Raw genomic sequence first — 26571 nt, 5'->3', positions numbered from 1 at the left:
TCCAAAAACTACCATTTGTAGGAATGTTACGTCTACATCACCATTTTACCAATCAGGATGCCAATTCCTGCTTCGCAATTACCAACCTGGAAGCTCCGGCGTAGTCCTTCAATCCTGCAAACATCCAAACATTTCAAACATTTTACAAACAAACTTCTCAAATACTAGAAAGATGCCGATTCCTGATCCACGATATAAACTTGGGATCTCCGGCATAGTCCTAAGACTATCATGGAAAACAGACTTCCACCCAAGTCTTCTCAGACTTGATGGATTTCAACTCTTGCTCAGTGGGGTTGTATGTCGCCTTTTTGGTGGCATAAAAATCTTTTACCCCCTTTGCATTCCCAGTTAACATTTTCCCAAAAATATTTTTAACATTCCCGTTGAATGTTTTCTCGACATCAAATTCTTTTTCTTCATTGTAAAATTGATTTGAAATTTCAATTTTGCCAACTTTCTTTTTAACTTCCTCAAACTTCAGTGATGGAAAAACATCATCATTCACTGAAATTTTCTTCACAACTTGTGGCTCTTCTGGCTTTGTGGAACCAGATTCATCGCTTTTCTTCTACCTTTTTTGCAACCCACACTTGGTTGTTGTTTCCTTTTCTTTTGTAAAAATGTTTCTTTGAACATTCCCCAATTTCATATTTCGAATCTTCTAAAATTTCAGATTTTTCAACAACTTTTTCTTTCAACTTCTGAGAAACTCCCTGTTTTGCTTTGATATCTTTCGAACAATTTGATGCAATGTGACTAGCTTCATTGCATTTAAAACAGGTTTGAGTATTTCTCAGATGAAATACTCCAGTTCCATTCCTTCTCCTCTCAGTAAGAAACTCTTTGTTAGACTGTCTCCAAAATGGTTTCTGCTGTTCATCTTCCGAGCTTCCACCTGATACAAATTCAGTGTTTGATTTAGAATTTTTATCATTTTTATGATTTTCTGGTGGAACAAAACCTAAACCTTTCTTTTTGTAGCTACAATTTTGGTTAAGTTTCTTTGAAAAACCAGAACCAGAATTGTAACTTTTTTTCTTGTTTAGACGTTGTTGAACTCTAGAAGTATATTTTTTAGGTTTATCAAAACTTTTCAAAACATTTAATTCAGGAATATTAACCTCTATTAGTTTAAAAGTTTTGTTGATTAATTCCGTTTTGATACTCATTATCGGAAACTCTTTGTTGTAATATAAATTGTCAGAACCATTCAAAGTATACACAACTTCGAATGTTTCATCATTCAAATCTGCCTTTGATAACAAAAATTCTTTACTATAAGACCGTTTAACCGACGAATTTTGACTGTTGACTGACGACTTTGGCTTTTCAGACTCAGATTTCGACTCTGTCTCCTCATCAGTATCCAACACCTGATCGACCACCTTTTTGATTAGTTCAGACTCATGATCAGTATCGGATGAGGTAAACGTCACATTAATGTTTTCTGGTAAGACGTCAGTTGTGTCGGTTTTAAGCTTTATATTGACTGCTTTTGCAAGTTGCTCCTCATTTGGTTTCCTAGGTGAATACCCATCCCAAATTGGAGGCGGACACTTGTTATAGCTAACAGTTGTTTTCTTACCACAGTCTTTCTTTTCTTTCGGCTTCTCGTCTTGAAAAGCTTCCATACCTGCAACAGTTGGATAAACACGATCAATAAGATAATCAGAGGTAGAATAACTCAACAATAACCTCCTAATTCTCTCATTTTCAATCTTTTCAGTTTCCAACTCTTGCTTCCATTTGGCACTCTCTTCAATGTAAAAATTTATAGCTTTTTGCTTCGACATTAAAGTTGCATTCATCATTGTCAGTGCCTGTTCTCTTTCTGAGTTTGTTGTTTGAAGACCAGTTACTGTTTTGTTCAACACGTCGTACGATTCCTTCACATAATTGAGATTGAACAATAACTGCTCTTTCTTTTTCTCGTACTCAGCTATGATGTCACCTTTTGCTGCACATTCTTTGCAGGCTTCCAAACACTTCTCACATGGCTTGACGACTTCAACAATTTTTTCAACTTCGACTGTTTTTACAACTTCAATCACTTTCTCTAGTTCAATCACCTTTTCTACTTCTTTCTCTACCTTGATAACCTTCTCATCAACACTTTCAACATTCTGAACATCACCTTCAAATTCAGATTGTTGTTCTTTTGCAGCTTGTTTTTCCTTCAGTTTCTTCATTCTTTCTGCAAAATAAAAATGAAAATTTTCAGGAGGCAAATGAGATTTTGCAATATTTATGTGTTTCTCTTTCTCATCATCACTGCTGCTGTTATCAGGTGATTTATCAAAGTGTACAGATTTATCAGAATCACCATCTGATATATCAGAATCAGACGGTGTTTTGTCAAAAACAACTTTCTTTTCTGGAACATTTTCATTTTGCTCAAGTTCATCTAAACTCTGTATGCTATCATCTGAGCTATCTGAAACATCTCCAGAGTGTTCTGAAAGTGTATCAGTACTGTCTGAACTTTCATCAGATGACACAGATTTTTCATCTTCACTTTTCACATTCTCTCCGATAGATCTCATCCAAGTAGCAAACAAATTTGGTTCTCGGACAATTTTGGCAATGAAGGCTTTGAACTCTCCCTTCTTATCCACAAACATATCCCAACTGAAACCTTCAGGTAGTTTCTCATCATCTTGATCGATAATGCGTGCTTCTGTGGCTTCAGATGATATGTAATCACTCCAGCTGAAATCTACCAAACATGCTCTCTTAGGATCTTCAATCTTTCTCCCATGAGCAGTCTGAGGTTCTTGGGATTGTCCAACTTGCTGATAGATAGCTTTGCGATAATAATCATCTTTCCCGAATGGATTCTGTGCTCCGCTAGCTTCTCTTCCTTTGCACTCCCGCTTGAAATGGCCTTTTTCCCTACATCGAAAACAAGTAACTTTAGATTTATCAAAACCTAAAGTTGAAACATGAGCATCTAAAAAGTCATTTCTCCCGGTAATGGTTTTAAATTTCTCAGCCCGACGAAGAACACTTGCAAGACACCATTTGATATCCATAAGTTCCATTTCCTCAGCGTCTATTTGATCATAATCTTCTTTAGTGAGCATAGGATTTCCGATCCGACCAGCCACTAGACCTTCATAGGATAACAGAACTGAACCCAGAAGTGCCATATGATCTTTCGCAGTGTCTTCAGAAAAGCTTTGACCTTCTGGTAGGTTGAGAGCTATGTTGCATTGAATCACATATCCGTTTCCAGTTTTTGTACTTTGAGATTGAAAACTTGTGTTAGTCTCTTTCGGATTTACACTTGGAAACGATGAAAACCCGCTGCTACTCTTGTTCGAGCCCTGATCAGCTTTCTCAGATGAATCACCAGCACTGAAAGCGGTTTGAATTTTCGGACTTCTTTTAGATTCAGTAGCTGGAATACTACCCCTGTAATACATCTTCACGTCCTGTTGACCACTCGGAGTGTTCATTCTAGCGATCTTTTACTGCTCAAGATCCTGACTCTTAATTTTCTCAATAAACTGTGAAATTGTCAGCCCATCATACACACCAGTATTCTTTAAGATCATCAAATACGTTCCCCACTTTTTCTGAGGTAACGCATCTGCTAACTTATCCACCCATTCCTCTCGACCTTTTTCAACTCCTAACATCGATAACGATCGCACCAGGTGACAATATCTTTCAATCAATTTCTTAGTATCCTCTCCTGGCAAACTACTAAATAGATCGAACTCTTTCTTTAATAAAGCTTTCTTGCTTTTAATCATGTTTTCGTTTCCCTCAAACTTAACTTTTAATGCATCCCAAATCGACTTAGCAGTTTTATCGTGCTGTAACAAGATGAATATATCTTCTTTAATAGCCTGCTGCAACAAACTGATCATCATTTTCTCGGCTCTATACATTGCTCGTTCTTGCTCAGTAAACTCGGATATCTCTTTAATAACTTGCAACTCTGTTCTAGGTAATGTGTACTTCTTCAATATGCACTCCCATGATCTAAGATGATTTGCTTGAACCTAGTTTTCAAATCTATCTTTCCACCCATAATACTCCTCAATGCTCATCAATCTAGGGGGCTTTTGAGTTGTTCCTGTCTCATTTTCTAAGTTCATTGCTTGAGCAATTGCGGCTGGAGTAGTCGATGTTGCAAATGCGTTGTAAAATTCGGAATTCATGTTGACTTAACACTTTTTTTTTCAATGCAACTGACACAAGAGCGATTCAACACCAAACAAATCATCGAACCAGAAAATATCTTTGGAGCGGTCCTAAAGTTTACACTCGAGCGGTCCAGAAACAGAATTTCGAGCGATCCAGAAATAGAATTTCGAGCGATCCAGAAACTAAATTGATCACTCGAGCGGTCCTGATATTGTTTGTTCGAGCGGTTTCAAAAGTTGTTCTAAAAGCGATCCAGAAGCAAATTTACGAGCGGTCCAGCTAAAATGTGAACGAATGAGCAGTCCAAACAGTGACCTAAAGGCGATTCACGATGACGTCACTTCGAGCGGTCCACATTCCGAACATGTTTTGATCTGTTTTTAAGCTGAATTTCGGTCTGAAACTTCCAAGGGTTTGTCTAAGTATGATGTTACACAGTCTGTGAGCTTTTGAACGAAATTCAACCGTGAAATCTCCTAGAAATATGAAAAGAAGGTGTAGAAACGAGAAGAAACAATGAAATCTGGCTATAATCTGCAGAAAACCTCCTCCCAAGCTCTGATACCACTTGTAGGATCGAATGCTAACCCAAACGAGTCGTTCAGAGGTTAACTCTTGCGTTTCAGATGCGGAATAATAAGAAATGCAAGTAGATATAGCTTGTTCTTCCTCCTAACTGCTTGTTTTACTGATTTGAAATTATTTACAACTCGATCTTCACACCGGCAAAGCTTCGGTGTGGAATACAAAGACTAACTCACTAAGAATCGCTCTTACTCACCTATATATAGACCTCTGGGACCGCTCATGTGACACTTGTACATATGAGCGATCCAGACTTGTTCACATAAGCGGCCCACATGTGCCAAATAAGCGACCCAAGCCTCTAAAGACCCTATGAGCGATCCATGCTCCTAAAACCTATACAGACTCCTGTTTTCTCGTAAAACGTGCCCTATGCTATACAATACAATGCAAGACCTGATCCTAGACACCTAGACGGAATCAACAGATGTAGTGCACCAACAGAATTTTAACAGGTAATTTCAACAGTTCACAGAACTTATTATCTACAAAGGACCTATCCGCCCCAGAGTCAAATAATACCCTTGCGTAGACATCATTAATGAGAAAAGTACCTGTTATGACATTATCGTCCTGAATAGCTTCCTTTGCATCCATGCGGAAGACTCTTGCATTAGTCTTCTTTCCCTCTTCTGCTTTCTTGGCAAGCTTCGGGCAGTTGGGTATAATATGTCCCTTCTCATTACAATTGTAGCAGGTGGCATCCTTAGGTTTCTTACAATCTAATGCCTTATGATCCAGGGACTTGCAAATCACACACAGTTTCTGCTGAGATTGGGACCTTGACTCCTGCCTGCATTTCCCAAAATGGTGCTTCCTACAAACTTTGCACCTGGGTTTTTCACCCGTCTGTTGATCTCCCTTCTTGGATCTCGACCCTTTCTTATGATCGTCATTGCCCTTACGCTTCTTATCTGAGCGTCGCGAACCATCATCTTCGCGTTTTCGTTTCTCGGCATCTGCGGCTCTCAGTGATCTCTGTCTAACTGCGTCTTTTGTAAGGGACAGAGATATGTCAGCCACTTATCGAAAAGTAGTGGGCCGAGAGGCCTTGACACTTGCTTTAATTTCTGGGGCCAGACCCCCAATGAAACGGGCTATCCTTTTTGGTTCAGGTGTTACAAGGTAGGGAACTAGCCTTGACAAGGTATTGAAGGTTGTGAGGTAAGCCTGGCAGTCCAGGTTCTTCATCACCAGAGACAGGAAATCAGACTCTATTCCTTCGACCTCGTGCTGAGGGCAGTAATTTTCCTTGATTAGGGCAACAAATTGTTCCCAAGACATGTTGTATAGAGGTATCTTTCCGGTGGCTTGAATCAGCGACTTCCACCACTGTAGTGCATCACCTTTAAAAGATTGTGTCACAAACTTCACAATATCTCTTTCAGCACAGCCACTTATATCCACTACTGTCTCCATTTCATCAAGCCAAGTCATATAGTCCACTGCCCCCTTCTCCCCAGTGAAATCCCGGGGTTTACAAGACACAAAGTATTTATACGTGCAACCCTTGGCACGTGGGGCATCATAAGCACAATCTTCTTGGAATGATTATCATTCTCATTTGAAGAATGTCTATCATCCTCCTTCTAAGATTCCTCCTTTTTAGACTTGGGTTGGACAGAAGGTGGCTTGCTGTGAGCCTCTGAATGAGTCTTAGATTTATTATGCGGTGTAGACAAGGTTTTACTATGGGTCCCGCTGTACTCACTGTACTGTCTTTCTAATGCCTTTGTAACCGCATCATCCACCAGTGCTTTCAACTCCGCACCAGTTAACTGTATCTTTGCATTATCGTGGTTTTCCACCGGACGACTATTCACTTCATCCGACCCCGCCATGTAGCTTCAAATGCTACATATAACAATAATGGGCAAGGTTTTATTTAATAGTTAATACAGTATTTATTAACCATGGTTTTAAATAGCCATTGCAGGTTAATTTATTAATCAAATATTAATTCAGGACCTGTATTGTAATCCTATATTATAGTTAAGAATTAACATATAACTTAGTCACAAGGACAGTGTTAGTCAATAACCCGGATTCTTACAGAATCAAGGTATTAGGGTTTGAATCACAGTCCATTACCCTATTCTAGACAGTGAGTTGCAGACTCAAACTGTCTCTTAGTCCCTAGGACATTAATTATTACCCGTAGGCACTTCATTCCCAAGGAATGGACATTTACTTACAGGGAATTTTAAATTTAACCCAATTTTCAATGATGGCCTATGTGACTTCTACTGGGTCACAATTTGCCCAAAATGTTAACATACTTACAGATGTTAACAGAATTTGGAATCTTCTAGACAGGTCCTACCATCTTGGCCATGTCTGCAACGACACGTGGCTAGGTTTTACCCCTTAGATTCTCTTTATAACGCGGATCAATCCTAAGTTGAGACGTTAATTATGGACCTGAATCTAATTATGGAGATACCATCTTGGCCTTGTCTTAAAATGACATGTGGCTAGGTCTTGCCCCCTTTTAGATTTTGCCATTTTATATTAATGGTAGGTCTTCTTTTAATTTAGGAAATGTTACTTTCATTTTTACCTTTTTATTTTAAGTTTATTCATATACTTATTTATAGCAATAAAATCATAAAAATTTAAATGCAACATTTCACTAAATAAAGGTTCAACAGTACAATACTTGCCCTAAACGGGACTTCTACAAATAACATGCCCACGCAGGGGCGAAATACAACTAACAATAATCAAAACAACAAACAAACCCACGCAGGGGTTAACTGAAAGACATGCCCACGCAGGGGCAGAATACTAAAAGACAAGCTCACGCAGGAGCTGAATACAGAAACAACAAGTCCACGCAGGGACTGATTACAACTAAGCAACAAACAACAAGGTCTTCAGTGACCCCTCCTCTTGGACTTCCCCTTTAGCAAGTCTGACAGACCCTTGAAGAAGCCTTGCCGCTCTCTATACGGTCTTCTCGAACTTCTCGTTCGACCTGGTTCAACCTATCAAGAACCTCCTGCTGACGCTCTGGCGGGATAAGCTGTGGCTGCGGCGGCTGGTACATAGGTGGATGCTGGTACCCATAAGTTGGGTAACCAGTGGTCCATGGTCCTCCGTATGGCCCTTCAGGGTGAAGAGCGTTGTAGTCCCGAGCTACTTGATATGGATCGACCTCCGCATAATTAAAGCTGTTGTGGCCCGGCATTTCAAACGGGTTGTATGCCGCAGAATAAGCAGGAATTGGGTTGTCAAAACCCAACGGAGGCGCCCCAGGCACTGAGTTGACATCTGGAATGGGGTTTGATGGAACCCCCATCTGTGGTTCTTCTTCTTCCTCCTGGAGTGGCGGATAATGGCTGCCACTTGATGGTTGGGGAGTGCTGATGCGGACACCCCCTCGCACGGACATCCGTGCGTTTGACCTCCTCCGCCTCGGTGGCTCCGGAGGCGGCTGCTGTTCCACTGGTGGTGGTGGTGGCGGAGTGACTGCCACAAAACGAGAATCCTGATAAGGATCCTGTTGCTGTTGTTGTTGCTGCTGCTGCTGATATGGAGAGGAGTGGTGTGAGGGGGTAAAAATACCAGTCGATGTTCCGGAACCTCTCCTCGTAGCTGTCTGGACCGCGATAAGGCGATCCGTGAAAAGATGACCCGTCAGAGATCTCTATCGGGTGGTTGGGTGTTCCAGACGCGGGCTCCACGGGGTCCGTGTCTTCGTCCATGTCATCAGCGTGGTCACCTGGGAAGTGATCCTCAGGTCCTAGTGGGTTATGACCCACGAGTTCTGGAAAGATATTGGCCGGGTTGAATCGGCTCTGGAAGGTTGGGGTTGGGTCACCAAAGGAGTGGTGAGAGTTGGATCTCTGCAAAGGTATGAAAGAGGGTGGTTGCTCGTTGGGCTCGTTTTCCGATTGAGGCCCAAAGGAATGCTGGTAAGAAGGTGAAGAGCTGAGGGAAACTGACCGTCTCCCGGGTTCAACATAGAGCCTCCACGGCTCTTGTGGACTAGTGCTCATGGTAATGGATGGGGTACGCCGGTGCGAAGGCCCGGCTTCGTGATCGTGACCCGTGACTGGTCCTTTGCCTCGACCGCGAAGAAATCTTGGTGGCATGTTGACCTGCATACAAGTTTTAGATAACAACAACAACATATAATAATAAGACCCAAAAATAAAACAAAACAGAGTTTGTCCTATGTTCTTTGTCTAGACTCGGAACTCGAAGAATGTGCAATTCGTGCACTAAGACTAAACACAAAAGGCTAGTGTTTAATTCACTCAGTGTTGGCTCTGATACCAACCTATCACACCCCTAATTTCCACGTGTCACCGGTGGGCCCGGTGGGGGATTATCGTGACGCAGTTGATATCATCATAGTCAAACAACACAAATTATAATGCACAGCGGAAGCAAAGATAGATTCATTTCAACTTAATTTATTGTAATATTCAAATATCACAAAATGTCGAAATAGAATCCACAGGCATAATCAAACAAAAAGGAAACTTCATTTCAACAGACTTCATGCATCCTAAGCTTGCGAGACTTCTATGGATGCTTAAGGAGTAACCAGCCTATTACGCGTAGTACCTGCGCTTAGTCTTTTTGGAAAATACGTCAGTTTACACTGGTAAATACAATTTAACTGACTCATTTTGAAAAGGTTTAAAATTGATTTAAATGCACGTGGCATAAAACTTTTTATAACGTGGGATAATTATTTTGCTTAATAATCTTGTAAAAGAATTACATGTTCGTTCTGCGTTCGGTAGCCCGTGTTCGTTCAGGGTTAAAGATTAATAGACACACCACTTAATATAATTCCGCCGCGAGACTTCTCTCGTACCGACGATTATACATGTTGTACAGCGCTACGGGTGTACGCCTACACCCGAGTGCTAAGGTCGTGGCCATTCTTTGAATGATGCCAAGGATATCCGGGACATGGTCATTAGGCCCCCAAAGGCGTTAAACAAACAAAACAGCATTTTCAAACGGGTTCATTTGACTGCACATAACCAAGACCGGTTATGGTCAATTTCCCGACCAAGCGGTATTTTATATACTGTACCCCAAGCCCGTATAGAGAAAATAAGTTAAACGTATTTACCTGAGCAAAGTATAAACCAAATATAACGAGTGCACGTAGTTTTTACTGGGCTCCTAGATCTGGAAATTAAGGTTTTAATAACCTATTAGAATCCTAACGGGTCTTAAGCTTAGACTGGTTAGTTATAAAGAAAGATTACGGTTTTAAACGCACAATAAGACGATGACCGTTTTAGAATGTGATTTTGACCCAACAAGCTTGCATGCTTGTTTAATATGGGTAATATAATCATATTCTGAATTTTGAGACCGAAAAGATATGGTTTGACCCGTTTCGGCTAAAATGGTCAAACTAGTCACTTAAGCTGATCCGAACGCGTATAATGCGTAACGAGTAACCATAAGAGTCAAATACAAGTTCCTGAAATCAATATGCTTAAAATATGTTGTGATATCAGAATGATACCTTCCATTATACCCCAAATGATTTTAAACCAAAACTATGCCTCATAAGGGCGTTTTGGTCATTTTATAAGGTGAAAAAGGGTTAAAAAGATAACCTGAGTTACAGGTCTGATTAAATTAGTAAATATATTTAATTTACTAAGTTATAACAGTAGGGTATCAAATTTATGTGAAATTTATTATCTTTAACCTTACTATGCACCGTAGGGGCATTTTGGTAATTTCACATGTGCCTAAAAGGTCAATTCTGGAATTCTCAGTTCAAAACATTTGCCTACTGTTTAAAATATAAAAATATACTAATTACATCAGTAGGTTCAAACCCTTATGCTAAATAAGGTTCTAGTGCACACTTATGTGTTAAAAATGCCTAAAAGGCGATTTAGAGCCATTTCCGGGTTTTCTGTAAAAAGCTGATATTTTTAATATTCCAGAAGGCTCAAAATAATTTATTTATAATAACAAATCAGTAGGAATTGGTTTGAGGTCAAAAGGATTTGTAAAACTCAATTTATGGCTAAAAAGGGCAAAACCGGCATAAACCGAATTAATCTTAGAACACTAAGTTATGCTCAGCCTAAAAATAAATAAAAATCACCAAAAATCTCAAAATATTATTTTATAACAGTGGGTAAAAAGTTTGGTATAAAAATTCGGGTTTTAATAGGCTATACGTAATTTACGCCATTTAATTAGTAAAGAAGCTCCTAATTACGCTATTGAGCATAACTCTTAATCTAGACCTCAAACTGACTTCAAATTTTGGGTGCAAGTTTATAAATCAGTAGCTAAGGTGCCTACCCTTTTACATTTTCAAAAATCCCGTTTTAAGGTCAAATGGGCATAATGGTCAACATATAAGCGATTAACGGAAACATGCATGTGAAAAGGATATCTAATGAACCAAGTTGTATAATCTCAGAGAGTTATACTAACATGTAAATAGGTTCAAAAGAAGCTCTAAGGCAATCCTAATCTTGGCTTAAACGGGTCAGAACTGAAAGTCAAAGCAGAAGTCAAACTTTGCGACTTTCGGTTCCAAACCGAGCCTAAACTGAAAATTGTCGAGTTGAACATGTTGGAACATGTTCTTACATTAATTACCAAGTTGTTTTAATGATTAAACAGGTGGCATGCATCCTACATTGCTAATTATGTATTAATTCGCAATTAACCTTTCTGTTGACTTTTTATAACAAGCTTTGACTCGACAATTAACATAGTTAGAGTGGGAAACTGGAAATACCCTTTTAAGGGTTTGTTACCCACATAATTACCTACTTAAAGGTACTTTTAATTCGTGATTTGACAGAGCACATTTTAATTAATCACGAAGTCAAACCTTAATTACGATGGTTTGACTTTTAGCTAATTAACTAAGCTAAAACGAATTAGGAAGGGTTAAGGACACTTACAAGAGTCCTAATTGAGATTAGAGAGCCTAAGGAAGAGTGCTTGCTGTCCAGAGAGCTCCAGAAGTGTACTTGTGAACTTTTACAAATGAATGCATGAATTGTTCACAACTTCAAGACCCTTATATACTAATTTTGATCTTGTAAGATGGTGCCAAACAAGTCTACACATGATACAAGATCATTACAGGTGCCCCCTATGCATGAAATACCATTGGGGCAGCCCCTGGTATATAAAACAAGCTCTCAAAGTCGGTTAACAGGCCTGAAATGGCAGCTGTCCGCGAATTCTGATACTGGCACCCTGACGCGGCCCGCGTAAGGTCATAGGGGACCTTTACGCGGGTCGCCTGACCTGTCTGATCAGTCAACAAGTTTTTAAACTTTGCACTTTCAGTCCCTGGTCCTTTGTAACGTGGTTTTAAATCCTTAAATTGCATTTCCAGCCTCCAAACTTGATTTTTAAGGGCCTTGGGACATTTACTAACTTGGTTAAGTCCTTGACTAACCTTGTAACCACTCATAAGGCCATAGAATCCAATGTTGACGCTTTTAACCCCTCGAACACGAATTTGATCATAACTTTCTCATACGATAACGAAACTTTATGAAATTTTAACCACATATTCTAGTGAGTATATTTTATCGTTACAAAGCTTCGGGTCTGCCAAAAGGTCACTCAGAGGTATACTTTGCACATGTTGACACCTTTAGCCCCTGTAGTTTGTAACTCCTCACTTTCTTTTATGTTTCGCTTCGTATGATCCATGATTTATTCGTTGGAATGTATAAACATTATGTAGGGCTACATTAGAATATATTTATCCATTGTTGACACTTTGGACCCTTATATTCACATAGTTTCCCCGTTTGTCAACTTTAGTCCCTCCAAAGTATTCTTTCTCACGTTTAGAGCTTATGACACGTGTTTATACTTTATTGGACACAAATTTTCAAGGTGTTACAGATGTCCTCGCCTTTGACGCAACTTACAGCACTAACCGGTTAGTCCCCCCCCCCTTAACATGTGTTAGGCCTGATCCCCAAGTATACGACCCTAACCCAAAAAGTTTTACATTTTGTTAACATCAAATCAATTTTTTATTAATGGGTACAAGATGGTTTTTGTGCCATTCACGGGTGTGGATCATCATTTCCAATGTGTTACATTTGGAGCGGGTTTGATATCAACCGAGTCAATTGAATCTTATGTGTGGTTGCTTAAGGCTTTCTTGAAGGCACACGGTACTCAACCAACTCTCGTGCTGAGTGATCAAGACCCATCCATGCTACAAGTTGTTCCTATGGTCTTTACCGAATCACGACACCGTCTATACATGTGGCATATAATGAAAAAACTACCCTCCAAGGTTAGCTTGTTAGCCCTTAACATGTGTTATTCAACATAACAGAATTTTTATATGTCTTTTCAAACTGTTTTAATCTAACACGTGTTAGTAACTATTAACTTTTTCAGATCTCTGCGGACGTTCTCGATAGCACTGATCTTCGGTCCTGCATTCACCGGTTGGTTTGGAATGTTTATATCAAACCTGAAACGTTTGAGTCCCGCTGGAATGAACTCCTACAAACATTTTGACTTCAAGACCACAGCTGGTTGAACGACATGTACAACATCAAGCATCTTTGGGTACCAGCGTACTTCAGGGAACTACCCATGTGTTGCTTAATGAAGACCACTTCACGCTGCGAAAGCTCTAACGCTGCCTTCAAGGTCAACTCAACAAGCGCAAACACCCTTGTACAATTTATGATGTGCTTTGAAAATAGGGTAGACAGCCAACGATATTGGCAACGTGTATCGGAGTACAAAACCTCATCCACGATGTTCACGGGCAATACTGATTTGGCGATAGAACAGCACGCGTTCGCCATTTACAAAAACGCTATTTTCGCGCAAGTTCAAAAGGAGATAATTAAAGGGAAGTTTTTATGCTACATCACAAACCAAACCGAGTCCAGTAATTCCAGTCTTTTGATAGACGTCACTCATTTGGATAAAAGGAACAACATCACAAACGTCTATCAGGTAACACATGTTAGGCAATTTCATTATTACCCATCCTCTAACATATGTTAGATCTAAAGGGCTTTTTTTCTGTCTATGTTCCCAACAGGTTACGTATAACACTGTAGACCAATCCGCCAGTTGCTCATGCAGGAATTTCACACGTATCGGATATCTGTGTCGCCATGTCTTGTGCGTCTATCAATTGAAAAATGTTGAAAGGATTCCACCCCAATACATAAACGATAGGTGGCGTCGAGATGCCCTCCCTAAACAGGTTTTTTCAATTTCCAGCCGATACGGAGTCAACCCACACGCACCGTCCGTTATGCGGAATGAAATCCTCGACCTCGTTAATGAATGCGTTGATGTGGCCAGAACCGATGAGGATTCGTTGGCAAAATTGGTTGACCAACTCAGGGATTTCAAGATCAATGTGCTTTCCAAGCAACCATTGTCTACAATTCAAAATGAATCAAACGAGTGTGAAATGGAAGAAATAGTTGGGCAACCAATCAACATTCCAGTCGAAGTTGCTAATCCAGAAGTTGCACGCAATAAAGGATGTGGTACTCATACTCGCATTTCTGGGCCCGGTGAGAAGGCAAAGGAAAAACCACCAAAACGTCCAAAGCAGGTTCGTTTATGCAAGCGTTGTGGTCTGTATGTCGACGACCACGACTCACGCAACTGCGTTAAGGTGGCTGCAATGAAAGCAGCAAAGGCAGTTGCTGAATAACAAAGGCAGACCGCCCCTGGTGCCTCACCCTCTGATTAAAATCTTTTTTGTCGTTTTCTAGTACTATGTAATGGGAGACTCTCTTCATTTTGGCCTTCTTACACACATGTAACAGTCTTTTGACATCCTCCTGCTCTTCTCTGTTACGTGTGTAAGAAGGTGGAACTATTTTGATCCCATTTATCATAAATAGGATTGTAAGAAACTCTATGGCCTTGGCCACTTTTGTGTTTGTAGCCCTACTTTTTTGGGGACCTCTGTTTGCTATTAATGGGCTTATCTTAATATTATATGCATTGATAATTGTGTTTTTGGTTTTTATTTTTTACCATAGCATAAAAACAGATGCTTAACACATGTTAGCCCCCATAATTTTGGTTCTTTTAACTGGAAAGGATCAAAACAAACTGTGTTAACCACACCAACAACTTATATATTAATACACATCAGGTTATAGAATTAAACTTCACATCTAGCCAACTTAATCACACATTCTACTAATAGGTTACACCCCCGCGTCTAAAACAATGGATCGACTACCGAGAAATGACATCAACCCATTGCCAAAAAAAATACATAATAAAATACCAACAAAACGACATTGGTATGTCGTTTTGTTAAAGCATAGGGTCATCAAGTTAACACATCTTCAACCACTTTCAACATACTAACTGCCCCTTATTATCCTCCATCTCTAACAGGCTTTTCATCATGGTGTGGCAAATTCCTCATCATGAAAGTACAGAGGAGAGGGGCTGCGCTCACTCTCCCATGGGTCATGGTAACACCAGGACTGGATTGCTTCGGGTGAGTATGGACACAACGGGCAACCACATAATTCATGGTCTGGATCGGTCAGCAACCTAACCAACTCATCTGGTAGCCCCTTCAACTTTTCAGCTTCTGGAACAACGTGTTCCCTACGGCGTGATGTTTCTTGCGACACACCAGCTACATCAGCTACATTTTTGGTTCCGCTATCTGAAGCTTCTTGTGAAACACTTTTCTTTCATAGCACACCCCGTACCGGCCCTCACATGCTTCCTTCCCCTTTTGCTTCCGCTTCTCCATGCCTGGTTGGGTAGCCGTGACCTTACCTTTACAAGGTTTTTGAACCGCTAACAGTTTATGGTTTACTGAACTAGTGAAGTATTACAGAATATGACTTTGGTTCTTCATTACACTACTTATAGAGGTTTTCCCTGGGTACATTTAATATAGGTCTTTGTGACTTGACTTTGATGTGACCATAAGGGGCAAAAAAGCAATGGTTCCTTTTCCAATAAAGTTGTTTTATAGACACCAACCCCTATGTTTGTAGACTTCTGCCACCTACTTTCCTCAATTTCCAATATTCCTACTACATTTTTAGAAATAGTGGTCCCCTTGGAAACAGGAAGCAGCATTTTCTCATTTCCTATAATGTTACATGTACCAATATATAATTTAAAACAACCTCATTTAAAACATTATCAACTACATCCATCAACTACATTAATAACATTCTAACACATCCAACAACACATCAATATTCTTTAGAGTATACAATTACCAAGTTACTAAACATCAGATTTCAAATAGATAGTCTATCCCCAAAAAGACATCGTGACGATGCCATACCCAACAAAACACCTACCCCGCAATAAGTTTAAAGCAACATCCCCAAATCAAAGTACATTACATATCCAAAAACAAAGCTGGCGCATTTAAAGCCCACTGGTGCTACAGTAACTACCATTTCACCCCCCTAACATGTGTTACTCTATTTGGCAATCCTGCTTGATTTTTGGCAGCAGCACATTCACCTCCGAACATAAGATGTGCGCAGCATACCTCTTTCTCAACTTTCGCACCTCCGCCAACTTCCTCGCCCACTCATGCTGAACCCACAGTTAAAACTTTTGTTTTTCCCCATGTAGCACTCCATGTGTCGCATCAAGAAGACCCCACAATCAGTTGTGTTTGCGGTGGTCGCCCAAGGAACCGGCATACGCTAGATGTTGCAGTAGTCTATGTCATCGGCTCGCGGATTCCCAACCTCCCGAAGGTATTGCACAAACATATCTTTCTGCATACACATTTACAAGCCATGCTCAATAAAAAACAGATCTTCAATATTATCACACTTATTGTTCAACAATGGTCATTTTAATAACTTACGATCTTATACGATGTGTCCTTGTGGAGGTAGTAGACACTATCTTCTATCAACTGACCTTGGCGGGCTTTGTCATTATCAACGACATAAATTCCAGGGTCGCGTAACTCAAACATTAGCAAGTAAAAGTGTTTGTGCTCCAATATCGGGAAGAAAACAATGTCGTGATTTCGAAAGTCAGGAACTTTTTCAGCGCTGTTAACCGCACCTTTTATTCCAACCCGAAACTTGTGCATCCGCGCCTCGACTCCACCTTCCTCAGTTGTTAGCATCCACGGAAACTTTAAGCACAACAGAGAAATTAATAAGGTCAAAAACTCGCCACACCGTAATTTCTATATACATGACACTCACCACAACTTTAGTACCAAAGAATTGCCTACTGTAAGCCTCCCGTGATTTCCGTTTCTCTTGGAAGTTTAGCACCTCCGCCCAACAGTCGATAATACCATCCGACACCTCATTGCCAACGTTTAAACTCTTGAACATAGCCCGAGACGCTTCTACATGGGTAGGGCTTCTAAACAGCAACTCCCTGGTTTCAGATGTACAAATTATAAATTAAATTGCATATTTTAACACATGTTACTTTTTATTTAACTAATTTTTGCTACGGTGACCCCCTACTTACACAGCCATGTGTATCGGACTATCTACATCAACATCCGACGATGAACCCTGTTCCCTCCTGCGGCAAAAATCAAAATATAACCAATTAACTAGATCCACTTGGTTCATGGTTTACACTATTATTATACAACAATAAACCACGTTGCAGTTCTACTTACACGTTTGCCTCCATTGCCCGCTTCCTACGAGAATGCCCATTTAACCAGTGCATTGGGCTTTCATCAGCGTATATGTACTCCCACAGATTTGCCTCCTTCTTAGTTATTGGCTGACCCATGTCAACAGACCTTATATAGTAAGGTGATCTATTTGGTTCCACTGCCACTTTCTCTCGAAAAGGGAGCTTCCTTTTTTGGGCCCCCAACTCAGCTAACATACGCACACGGTTTGCAAGCGACATATTATCCTCCACCTCATTCATATCACCCCCATAAAATTCCATACCAGTTTGCCCCTTGTGGATTGCAATTGCCGGGTCATAGGAGCTAACTGGTTCTACCATTATAACCATACTCAAGTCTGTGGTAGCCTCCATATCGCCTAAAAACACATAAAATAAATAATTCACGTAACTCGGTAACGAATATAACACTTTCATAGTAAATGAATGTAGTTCAGCTCACCGGAACGCTCCAGCACTGTTTCTGTACCAGCCATCTCATCCACCTTCCCACTTGTGCAACCTGCACGTTTGATGCAAATAAGTATATTATAGATGACTCCTACTAACCCATCAATCCTATTTTTGTTTAATGCTCTATTGTACCGATTTTCTGTGACGCGTCCAATTCACCCCAATTTGTGTCATTCCAAGACTCCAATTAAGGCCACCTAAATTACTTTCATCAATAAACGTATCGCCTTCGCCCACTGTTTATATGATTAACACATGTTAACTCACTAAATGATACAGGTAGGGAAGCATTTAACACATGTTAGAGCATGAAAATCTTTACCGTTCTTTTCCGGCTGCCACACCTCTTCAGCCGCTTTCCCTTTACCATCGACATCCTGAGCCTTATCGAAAGCTGCGCCTGCGACAGAGTCTACCACCACGCTAATACACTCTTGCATATTTACATCAGTTGAATGCAGCCCATCATGCTCAATCTTACCTTTTTCAGCTGCATAAAACATTCGTATCACATCTCATGCACAACTTAGTACCAGAAGCTGCATAAATAATTATCGTTAAAATCACGGTCACACTCGTCAACAGCCCCCTTGCCTTTGCCAACCAAAACCACATGTTCGTCCTTATCATTAACAGCACCTTCCACAGATGCAAACACGACGCCACCACTTTCTTCTTTACTTCCATCAGTTGCAGCCCCAACTTCATTCTCGATCTTACTATCTGAAGTTGCAGAAACATTTTCGAATAAATTAGACATGGCTAAACATGGCTAAACAAATAAAACAGTTTCCGAAGATTACCTTCATTCTCATTCCCTTCAACCTGTTCGCTATCCTTAACCTCCATCTCGACCATTTTGGCTACCTCTTGATCACAGATAAACCGGGCTTCGTAAATCTCATCCTTTTTGGCGTCATTCGCTTCTAGACCGGTGTTCTGGTGATCATTGTCATTCGCAGCCACTTTATTGTCTGTATCCACTCTATATTCATATTTACTAACAAACTGCATGTCCGAACCACCGTCATCTGTCAAAACAAGATGACACATGTTAAAACGAATAAAGTAATACAGCACACTTTTAAAATCAGACATTCTGAAAGGGTACGGGAACTACCACGTGCACCATGCACTTCTGCTGCTTTAATACGCAGTATCGCACGCATTAAACCCAACGGCTTATGCACTTCTTCAACATCACTTTTATCCCCGCTTCCTGCTCCTTTATTATCTTCGGCCCCACCCATACTACAGTCACCTCCACTTGAATTACCAGCATCATGAACAATCTTATCACCTTGGACGCCTTGATTTGTTTCTTCCCCAACTTCACTACACCCTAGTTTTCTCTCTTCCCGTTGCTTCTCAGTCTTGTTGAACCCTATAACATCACATTAATAATAAATGGGTTTCAGATACGTACGCATATTAGAGGGTAATAAATTTTAACGAGCAACAAACTACGCGTCACCATCAATGTGTACTTTTAAATTTAAATGTACGATGAAACTGGTAACACATGTTACAGTTTACCTGTTCCGTTGCCATCATCCGTTTTTTGCCCATCAATCTTTATATTTGTCTTCCGGCAATTTGGGGTCACAAAGCCTGCTTCTATTTCAGGAGCATCCTTTAACTTCTTCAGACGGGGAGATCTCCTTACCCGCAACGACATACCACCATCTTCCAGCGCTCCGATACACTCAGTTCCATCACCAAGTACGTTTGATTCCCCCGCAACATCAGCTGCAACCACAGTAAAATGTTAAAGTATACGATCGTTATCACATTAACATGTGTTAGACTACACATTTCATTCCATAACCTATATTACAGGGACATAAACTCTTTTCGCGCTATAAACGTACTCTTAAAATGGTAATACATGTAACAATTTACCTGTTTCTTTACCACCATCCGTGTCTTGTCCACCAAACTTCATATTTGTCTTTCGTCTTTTTGGGGTCACAAAGCCTTCTTCTATCTCACTAACATGCTTTAACTTCCCGAGTCTAGCAGATCTCCTCACCTGACCCGACTTTCCACCATCTTCCATCTTTTCAGCATAGTCTTTTCCACCATCATCTACGCTTGATTGGCCCGCAACATCAGCTGCAACCCCAACAACATATGTCAATCAATACAGGTTACCACACAGTAAAATGTGTTACAGTGATTACTTTAAGAATGATAACCAACACAACAGGTATCACATTAACACGTGGTTCAGTGTTCATTTCAGAAACATTATCAACACACCTTCTAGGGCATCAAAGTCTATTGCTGAAGATCCTACTTCTTTCAATCTACTTTTACTGATTTTTTTGTTTTGCCGAATAAGTGACTTCCTGTACAAGCTAGCTATTGGCGACCCATCCGAAAAATCGTCATCCACGCCATCCCCTACGAAATCGTTTGCACATCGATAAATGGATTCCAAATTATTAAACTAAATAACACAAAGAATAACAGTTACTAACCAGCGTTCTCTCCCTCGTTAATGTGAATTCTTTCATCATTTTTCAAATCTTCCAACACCGAATTGATCTTGTGCGACGCTAAATCTACCGCTTCATCGTGATCCTCACTTTCACTCACTTTCTTCTCAAACATACTTTCATACGTTGCCTTCAACGTTTGTACTTCCTCGTCGTCATGGCTCTCCACCCACAGAGATTCTAACATACCCTCTATTTTGACTTTGTTCTTCTTTGTCACATTTATTAACTGTCGTACCATCGTCAACCTCTCCTGTTGAAAATAGTTTTCCAACATTTTGATACCAAGATTATATACTAATTGTAAAAAACACATGTTAGAGCATATAACTTTACCTCTTTACTTGCCCAGTGTTCCACGTTATAGTTTCTGGGACGTGTTAATCTTTTAAACCATCCCAGTCCAAACCCACCAGCAAGTATTTCAAGCCTTTCTCTCTCTCGCAATCTTTTCAAGTTCCAAAAAGCTAAAGGACACACCGCCTTGTTTACCTCTATCCCTGTGCACTCAATGCTATCAACATACAACAACTACAAGAAACAACGATCCGTTCAGCCCGAAAAAAAATCAAGTATACTAACACATGTTAATTATCTAAAATAATTAAATTACACTTACCATCAGAATCGTGAGAGGACCAACGAAGAAACTTTGTGGGTCAAGCCGATTCCAGGTATCTTTGCAAGTTCTCAGCTTATCTACAACCAGGTCACACCAGTCTATTGTTGCAAAGTCCATTTCGTCATCCAGATACTCTAAGATTTCTTCCTGTAAACAACTTTGTTTATGACAATCAACCAGCACTGCCACAAAACACATTACAAAATCCATACGGAAATCAAAACTGTCTTCGCCATCGGACTCATCTATCATTTTCACCATCTTTGTTGGAGACACCATTACACCCGGGTATCTCGCCCTCCAATCTGCAATGGCATCAATCAGCATCGGCAGCTTATCAATCGAACTAATCTTTTGTCCACCAGTCGGAATCCCTAATAACTTATGTATCACTTTCCTGTTCACCTTGATATCACCAGCAGGCGTACATATCACTATCTTATCGGGATTAAAATTGTCCACAACAAAATAACCTAACTTAGCCGGCAACACATCAACGCTGAAAGTAAGCAAATGACCAAAGCCCATTTGCCTGACTGCCTCACGTTGTTGTTCTGTCAATGCCCGTACACACTTATAAAACTGCAGTGGTGCGGATCTTGTCCTTATTCCCGGAAATTCATCCTTCTTTGCTCGCTTACGGGCTTTCGGAACCTTTTCATGTTTGTTACCAACTACCTTTGGCTTCCCTGCTTCACCTTTCACATTGTCCTCCGAACCCTTCTTCTTTTTAGTCCTTAACGTCCCACCCTTCGATGTAGCCGTCACTTCTGCCCTACTTACTGAAATAACATTTTATACGAAACCACAACAACCCAAAAAATAAGTCTACTTTACAACCACCTATGACAACATCTTTCTAACACAAACGGTAACATTTCAGATATACGTTAAAACATGTAACAATTTTTCATTTCTAACATCCAAAAATTTGAAGGGCTTAAAAATTAACTAACCACGGTTTCTTCGCATTACATTGCCAGAATTATCATCGGCGATGTTTTTTTCCCCTGCCAATTAACACATGTTAGCGAATTTTCAAGGTCATGCCCAATTAACACATGTTAATCAAAGCCAATAATATTTAACTAACCACGTTTTCTTTTATTTCCACACCCAGAACTATCCCCGGCAATGCTTTTCTTCCCTACAGTTTCAAACATGTTACTCAGATTTAACTGGATACGCAAATAGCCACTATTGTAACAAAAGGAACTTACCATTGTGATTTTTGTTATGTCCCCGTTTGCTTTCCACACAACCTTCATTACGCACCGATAGATTCGTAACGAAAACGATTAGTCCAACAAGAAATTATACAAATTATAAACAATATTACTGGTTAACCGTTACCCGTTTTCCGTCTTTTCCCATGGCTTGGTGACACACTATCGGTATCATCATACACTGCAACGCAACCAACAAAATTCTGTTATGCACAATTACTTATCCAACACACTATCCATATATAGATCACCTTCAACTATGTTAAAGGTTCATAGACATATCAATTCTAACCTAACTCCCGTTGGGTCAGACCAAAGTCAGATTGTTGATTGGAAGGTCCTGGCTTGGGTTCGTCGGATATAATCACAACACTACGGCTCTCAGACCTTTTTTGCCCTAATATGTGTCTCGAAGTCCTACATATATAAAACAAAACAAACTCAGCTGCCATTTTCCGATAAATCGGTTGAACAAAACCTCCTTTTACATGACCGATTACAACAACTAACCTTTTAATTGAACTCTTAATCTTCCTTAATCGTTTCAGCTTCACCGACGACGACAAGATTATGAACGACTTCCTCATTCTCCAAGATCGACACTATCGGTTACTGTGTTAGGGTTCCGGAAGTAGGTTTTCAATGTTTGTTTTTGATGAGAGAGAAACATGAACAGGGGAGTAATGAGTATAATGGGTTGAACATAAAGAAGAAAAAAATTTGAATTTTGCTTGGAGTTCTTGATTAGACGGCTATTGCATGGCAGTGATTTCTGTTTTCCAATGTGTTTGTTGACTTCCGAAAATGCCCTTCACTGGTACTAATGGCAGTACTTTCATTTCTTTTTAATTTTATTCATACCAAAATTATCATAGCCATTGATCAAGTTTGATGTAAGCTAATCAATAGTTCCCAATGGGTTTCCATAGTTTTCTTAAAAAGATAGAGTTTCTTATATAGCCAAGCCCTATATATATATATATATATATATATATATATATATATATATATATATATATATATATATATATATATATATATATATATATATATATATATATATATATATATATATATATATATATATAGGGTGGGGTTCCTCTACAAAGTGTGTTTTTCCTACAAAGTGTAGGAAGTGTTTTGGGCCATTGGATGAGTGGTTTTAATGGTTGAGATTAGATGAGTGGCATTTTTGTAATATATGCATTTTATTTACTGATTGATTTAATTGATTGAGGACATTTTGGTAATTGAGCATGTTTTAAAAAAAGAAACAACCATCATTCATTATTTCTTGCATATTTCTCTCCTCATTAAACAAAATCTCCTAAAATCATGGATGAAGTTGAATATAAAGATTTGATTGTATTTAAAATCTGAAATTTACTAAATTGGAGTTTGATTTGTTTTTATCTAGGGACAAGAATCGGAGTTCAATTTTGTTTTTTTATCAAGTATTATGTTTTATATTAGTGATAAAACACATTGTGAAGAAACTGCGAAAAAAAATCTAATAAGACCAGAAACTGATAAAACACACTGAGAAGAAACATGTGAAGAAAAACACACTGCGAAGAAAGTACGAAGAAAAACGCACTTCTGTGAAGAAAAACACATTGTGAAGAAACAACCAATAAAAACATACTGATAAAACACATTGTGAAGAAACCAATAACCTGTAAAACACAACGTCAATAAATACAAAAATACGTCCTTCATGAAACATAAACTGCTATAACACATAATGAGTAAACCTATAACTGGTAAAACACAACGTCAAGAAATTGTTCAAGAACGATAAGCTGGTGTGTTACGTGTGAAGAAACCATAAAACAAATAAAACACAATGTCAAGAATACATGAAAAAAAAAAAAAAAAAAAACCAACTTAATCAAATACCGGCATTTCGAACAACTAAATCAGGATGCACTTACCATGATCACAATCAATCATTGCATTAGACATTGACATTTTTGATCCGCAATATGCAAAAAAAAAAAAAAAAAATCATCAGAAGGATAAGAGAATGATGCACTTTTGATTCTGCGTAACTGATACAATTCCATAAATAAGACATAGGGTTTCCTTAAAAGTTTCATTTTGTTGTTTTAGATTTATCTTTTTCAAAAATAACTTATTTAGTGAATTACCATTGTACCATTTTATTAAAATTCTCTAGATGACACATGTCATAACCATATCACTTCTTACACTTTCTAGAAAAATATGACTTTGTAGCCAACTCCCACCCTATATATATATATATATATTCCCCATATATATATATATATTTGGTAATTAGCAAGTCGCTAGAGCCACAAAGAAAAAGTACATGATACAATTTAAAAGTGTGATAATCTAGCTCTAATCATTGTCACCACCCTCATCTCTACAACGTATATCACGAGAGCCTCTAGACCCAAGATTTCTCAGTTCGTAGGTCACTACTCATCTCAAAGCAAAGCAAAGCAAAACAAACAAAATCAAGTTACTATCTGTAATTTACTGTAATATTTATCTTGATTTTATTTTAATATGATGTTACGAAGACTTTTCCTCTTTGATTCTTTGTATTTTCTTGTTTTATATGCTGTGAGTTGATGTCGTTCTCTAAAATCTGTCATGGCACTTCTGCTTTTCAGCTTAATATTATAAATCATTCAAGTCTAAATCGACCACCAAAAAGTATTTCTTTTTTTTTCTTTCTGAAATATTATAAATTGACCATTGACCGGTCACTTTTTTAGTATGAAACCATTGACAAGTTCCTTGTTTTCTGATGATTTTTTATGACATTATTAATTTTAATGATTTATGTGTAGTAGGTTAGAAACTTTTATTAGTTTATGACTAGTTTTAATGTTTTATATGTAGTAGGTTAGAAACTTTTATTAGTTTATGACAATTTGTGAGTTTATTATATTAGTTTTACAAGACCATTGTTTTGTGATTAACTTCAGTAACTTTTAATTTTCTGAAAGATGAAAGCACATTTTGAAAGAAAGTTATCTAGAATTTTGGTCTTCAAAATGTATTCTCATTATCTTTAACAGATCCTTAATTACCGGAAACCAATCTCGTCTTTTATGACCCAATAAAAAAGATTTAATTAGAAGAACAAGTTTGACTGATTAGAGGTTCATATCAATCAAGTACTGGTGTTTTTTTTTTCAAAATGATTAGTGGTAGCATATGACTTAATATCACACGTCTACAAAATTTAGCAGTTACAATTTACTATTCCATTTAACCTACAACAATTCTCTTAATAATGACAGATGAAATGGAATATCTCACAGAATGGTAATCAAGTTTTTAATGGTGTTCTAATTAGGTCACTCATAATAAAACTTGTTGAATTTAAGTCATTAAAGTTTATTTTATGTGCTAATCCTATATAAATGACCTGAATAGCAGGTAAACAATCATATATGGTAATTATTTAATTTTCATAAACATGCTAAAACAATTAATTAACGAAAAAGATTAAATAATTATTTTTTAACCACGTTAGCATATATTAATATTATTATTAATAAATAAAAATAATAAGAATATCTCAAGATTTCCCCCTCCTAAGCCTCCTTATTACGTATTCCCCCAAGCCATAAAATCAATTACATATTTCCTCTTTTTTTGAGAAATTACCTACTTACCCTCAAATAACTCCTGCCTGTATATCCCATTCGTATAATCATCTCATTCAACCCTAAACAGAACACGACCTTTCTTCTTCCCCCCACCAAAGCGACATTCATCTTCAGGTATATATCCCTTCATCATCGATTATAAGTTCAGGTATTATTACTGGTTCGATTCATACTATCTATCGATTAAATGGAGTCTTTTTATATCTGGTTTGATTATTACTTCTGGTTTGATTATTACTTCGATTTATTACGGGACTTTACTTTTCATTCATCATCGATTACTTTTTATATCTGGTTCGATTAAATGGAGTCTTTTTATATCTTCTTCATCACATGGGCTTTACTTTTCATTCAATGCATGCAAATCTTCAAATTCTATTATTGGACCATGAATTCCACTATGTTTGATGATTGATTTTAAATGACCGACACTTTAGTCTAATTGAGTTTAGAAGGATCTGATAAGGTTTATTGGACCATGAATTCCACTATGAATTCCACTATGTGTGATCTTGAAACAACCTTTGAACAGCGACAAGATTTTTTACTACAGTAATGGTTTTTTAAAGTTAGAAAGATGTGATATATTTGTACTTGATAACTAGTAGATAACTATCATTATGTATGTAATTTTACTAAAGTAATGGTGTTTATGTTTTTGAACGGAATTTATGTTTTTTTGAACGGAATTATTATGAACGGAATTTATGTTTTTTATTATTATGAAC

General features: G+C 38.5%; 1 protein-coding gene across 1 annotated transcript; it reads left to right on the top strand.

The window, feature by feature from the left end:
- Positions 1 to 13131: 13131 nt before the first annotated feature.
- Positions 13132 to 14707, top strand: LOC118486402 (protein FAR1-RELATED SEQUENCE 5-like). Its single transcript, XM_035982829.1, has 2 exons — positions 13132 to 13704; positions 13793 to 14707. Exons 1-2 carry the CDS (start codon positions 13282 to 13284, stop codon positions 14420 to 14422), a joined length of 1053 nt encoding a protein of 350 aa, XP_035838722.1. The 5' UTR covers positions 13132 to 13281; the 3' UTR covers positions 14423 to 14707.
- The last annotated feature ends 11864 nt before the right edge of the window (positions 14708 to 26571 follow it).

The sequence above is a fragment of the Helianthus annuus genome, chromosome 14, assembly GCF_002127325.2.
Source record: "Helianthus annuus cultivar XRQ/B chromosome 14, HanXRQr2.0-SUNRISE, whole genome shotgun sequence".
Taxonomy (NCBI): Eukaryota; Viridiplantae; Streptophyta; class Magnoliopsida; order Asterales; family Asteraceae; genus Helianthus; species Helianthus annuus.
Note: the sequence above shows the minus strand (reverse complement) of the source record. Positions and strands in the feature narration are given on the sequence as shown.

Excerpts from the sequence above, each read along its gene's own strand:
- LOC118486402 (XM_035982829.1), top strand. The coding sequence starts at position 13,282 with ATGTACAACATCAAGCATCTTTGGGTACCAGCGTACTTCAGGGAACTA. Across the intron at positions 13,705-13,792 it reads ACATCACAAACGTCTATCAG|GTTACGTATAACACTGTAGA; the intron begins GTAACACATGTT and ends TGTTCCCAACAG.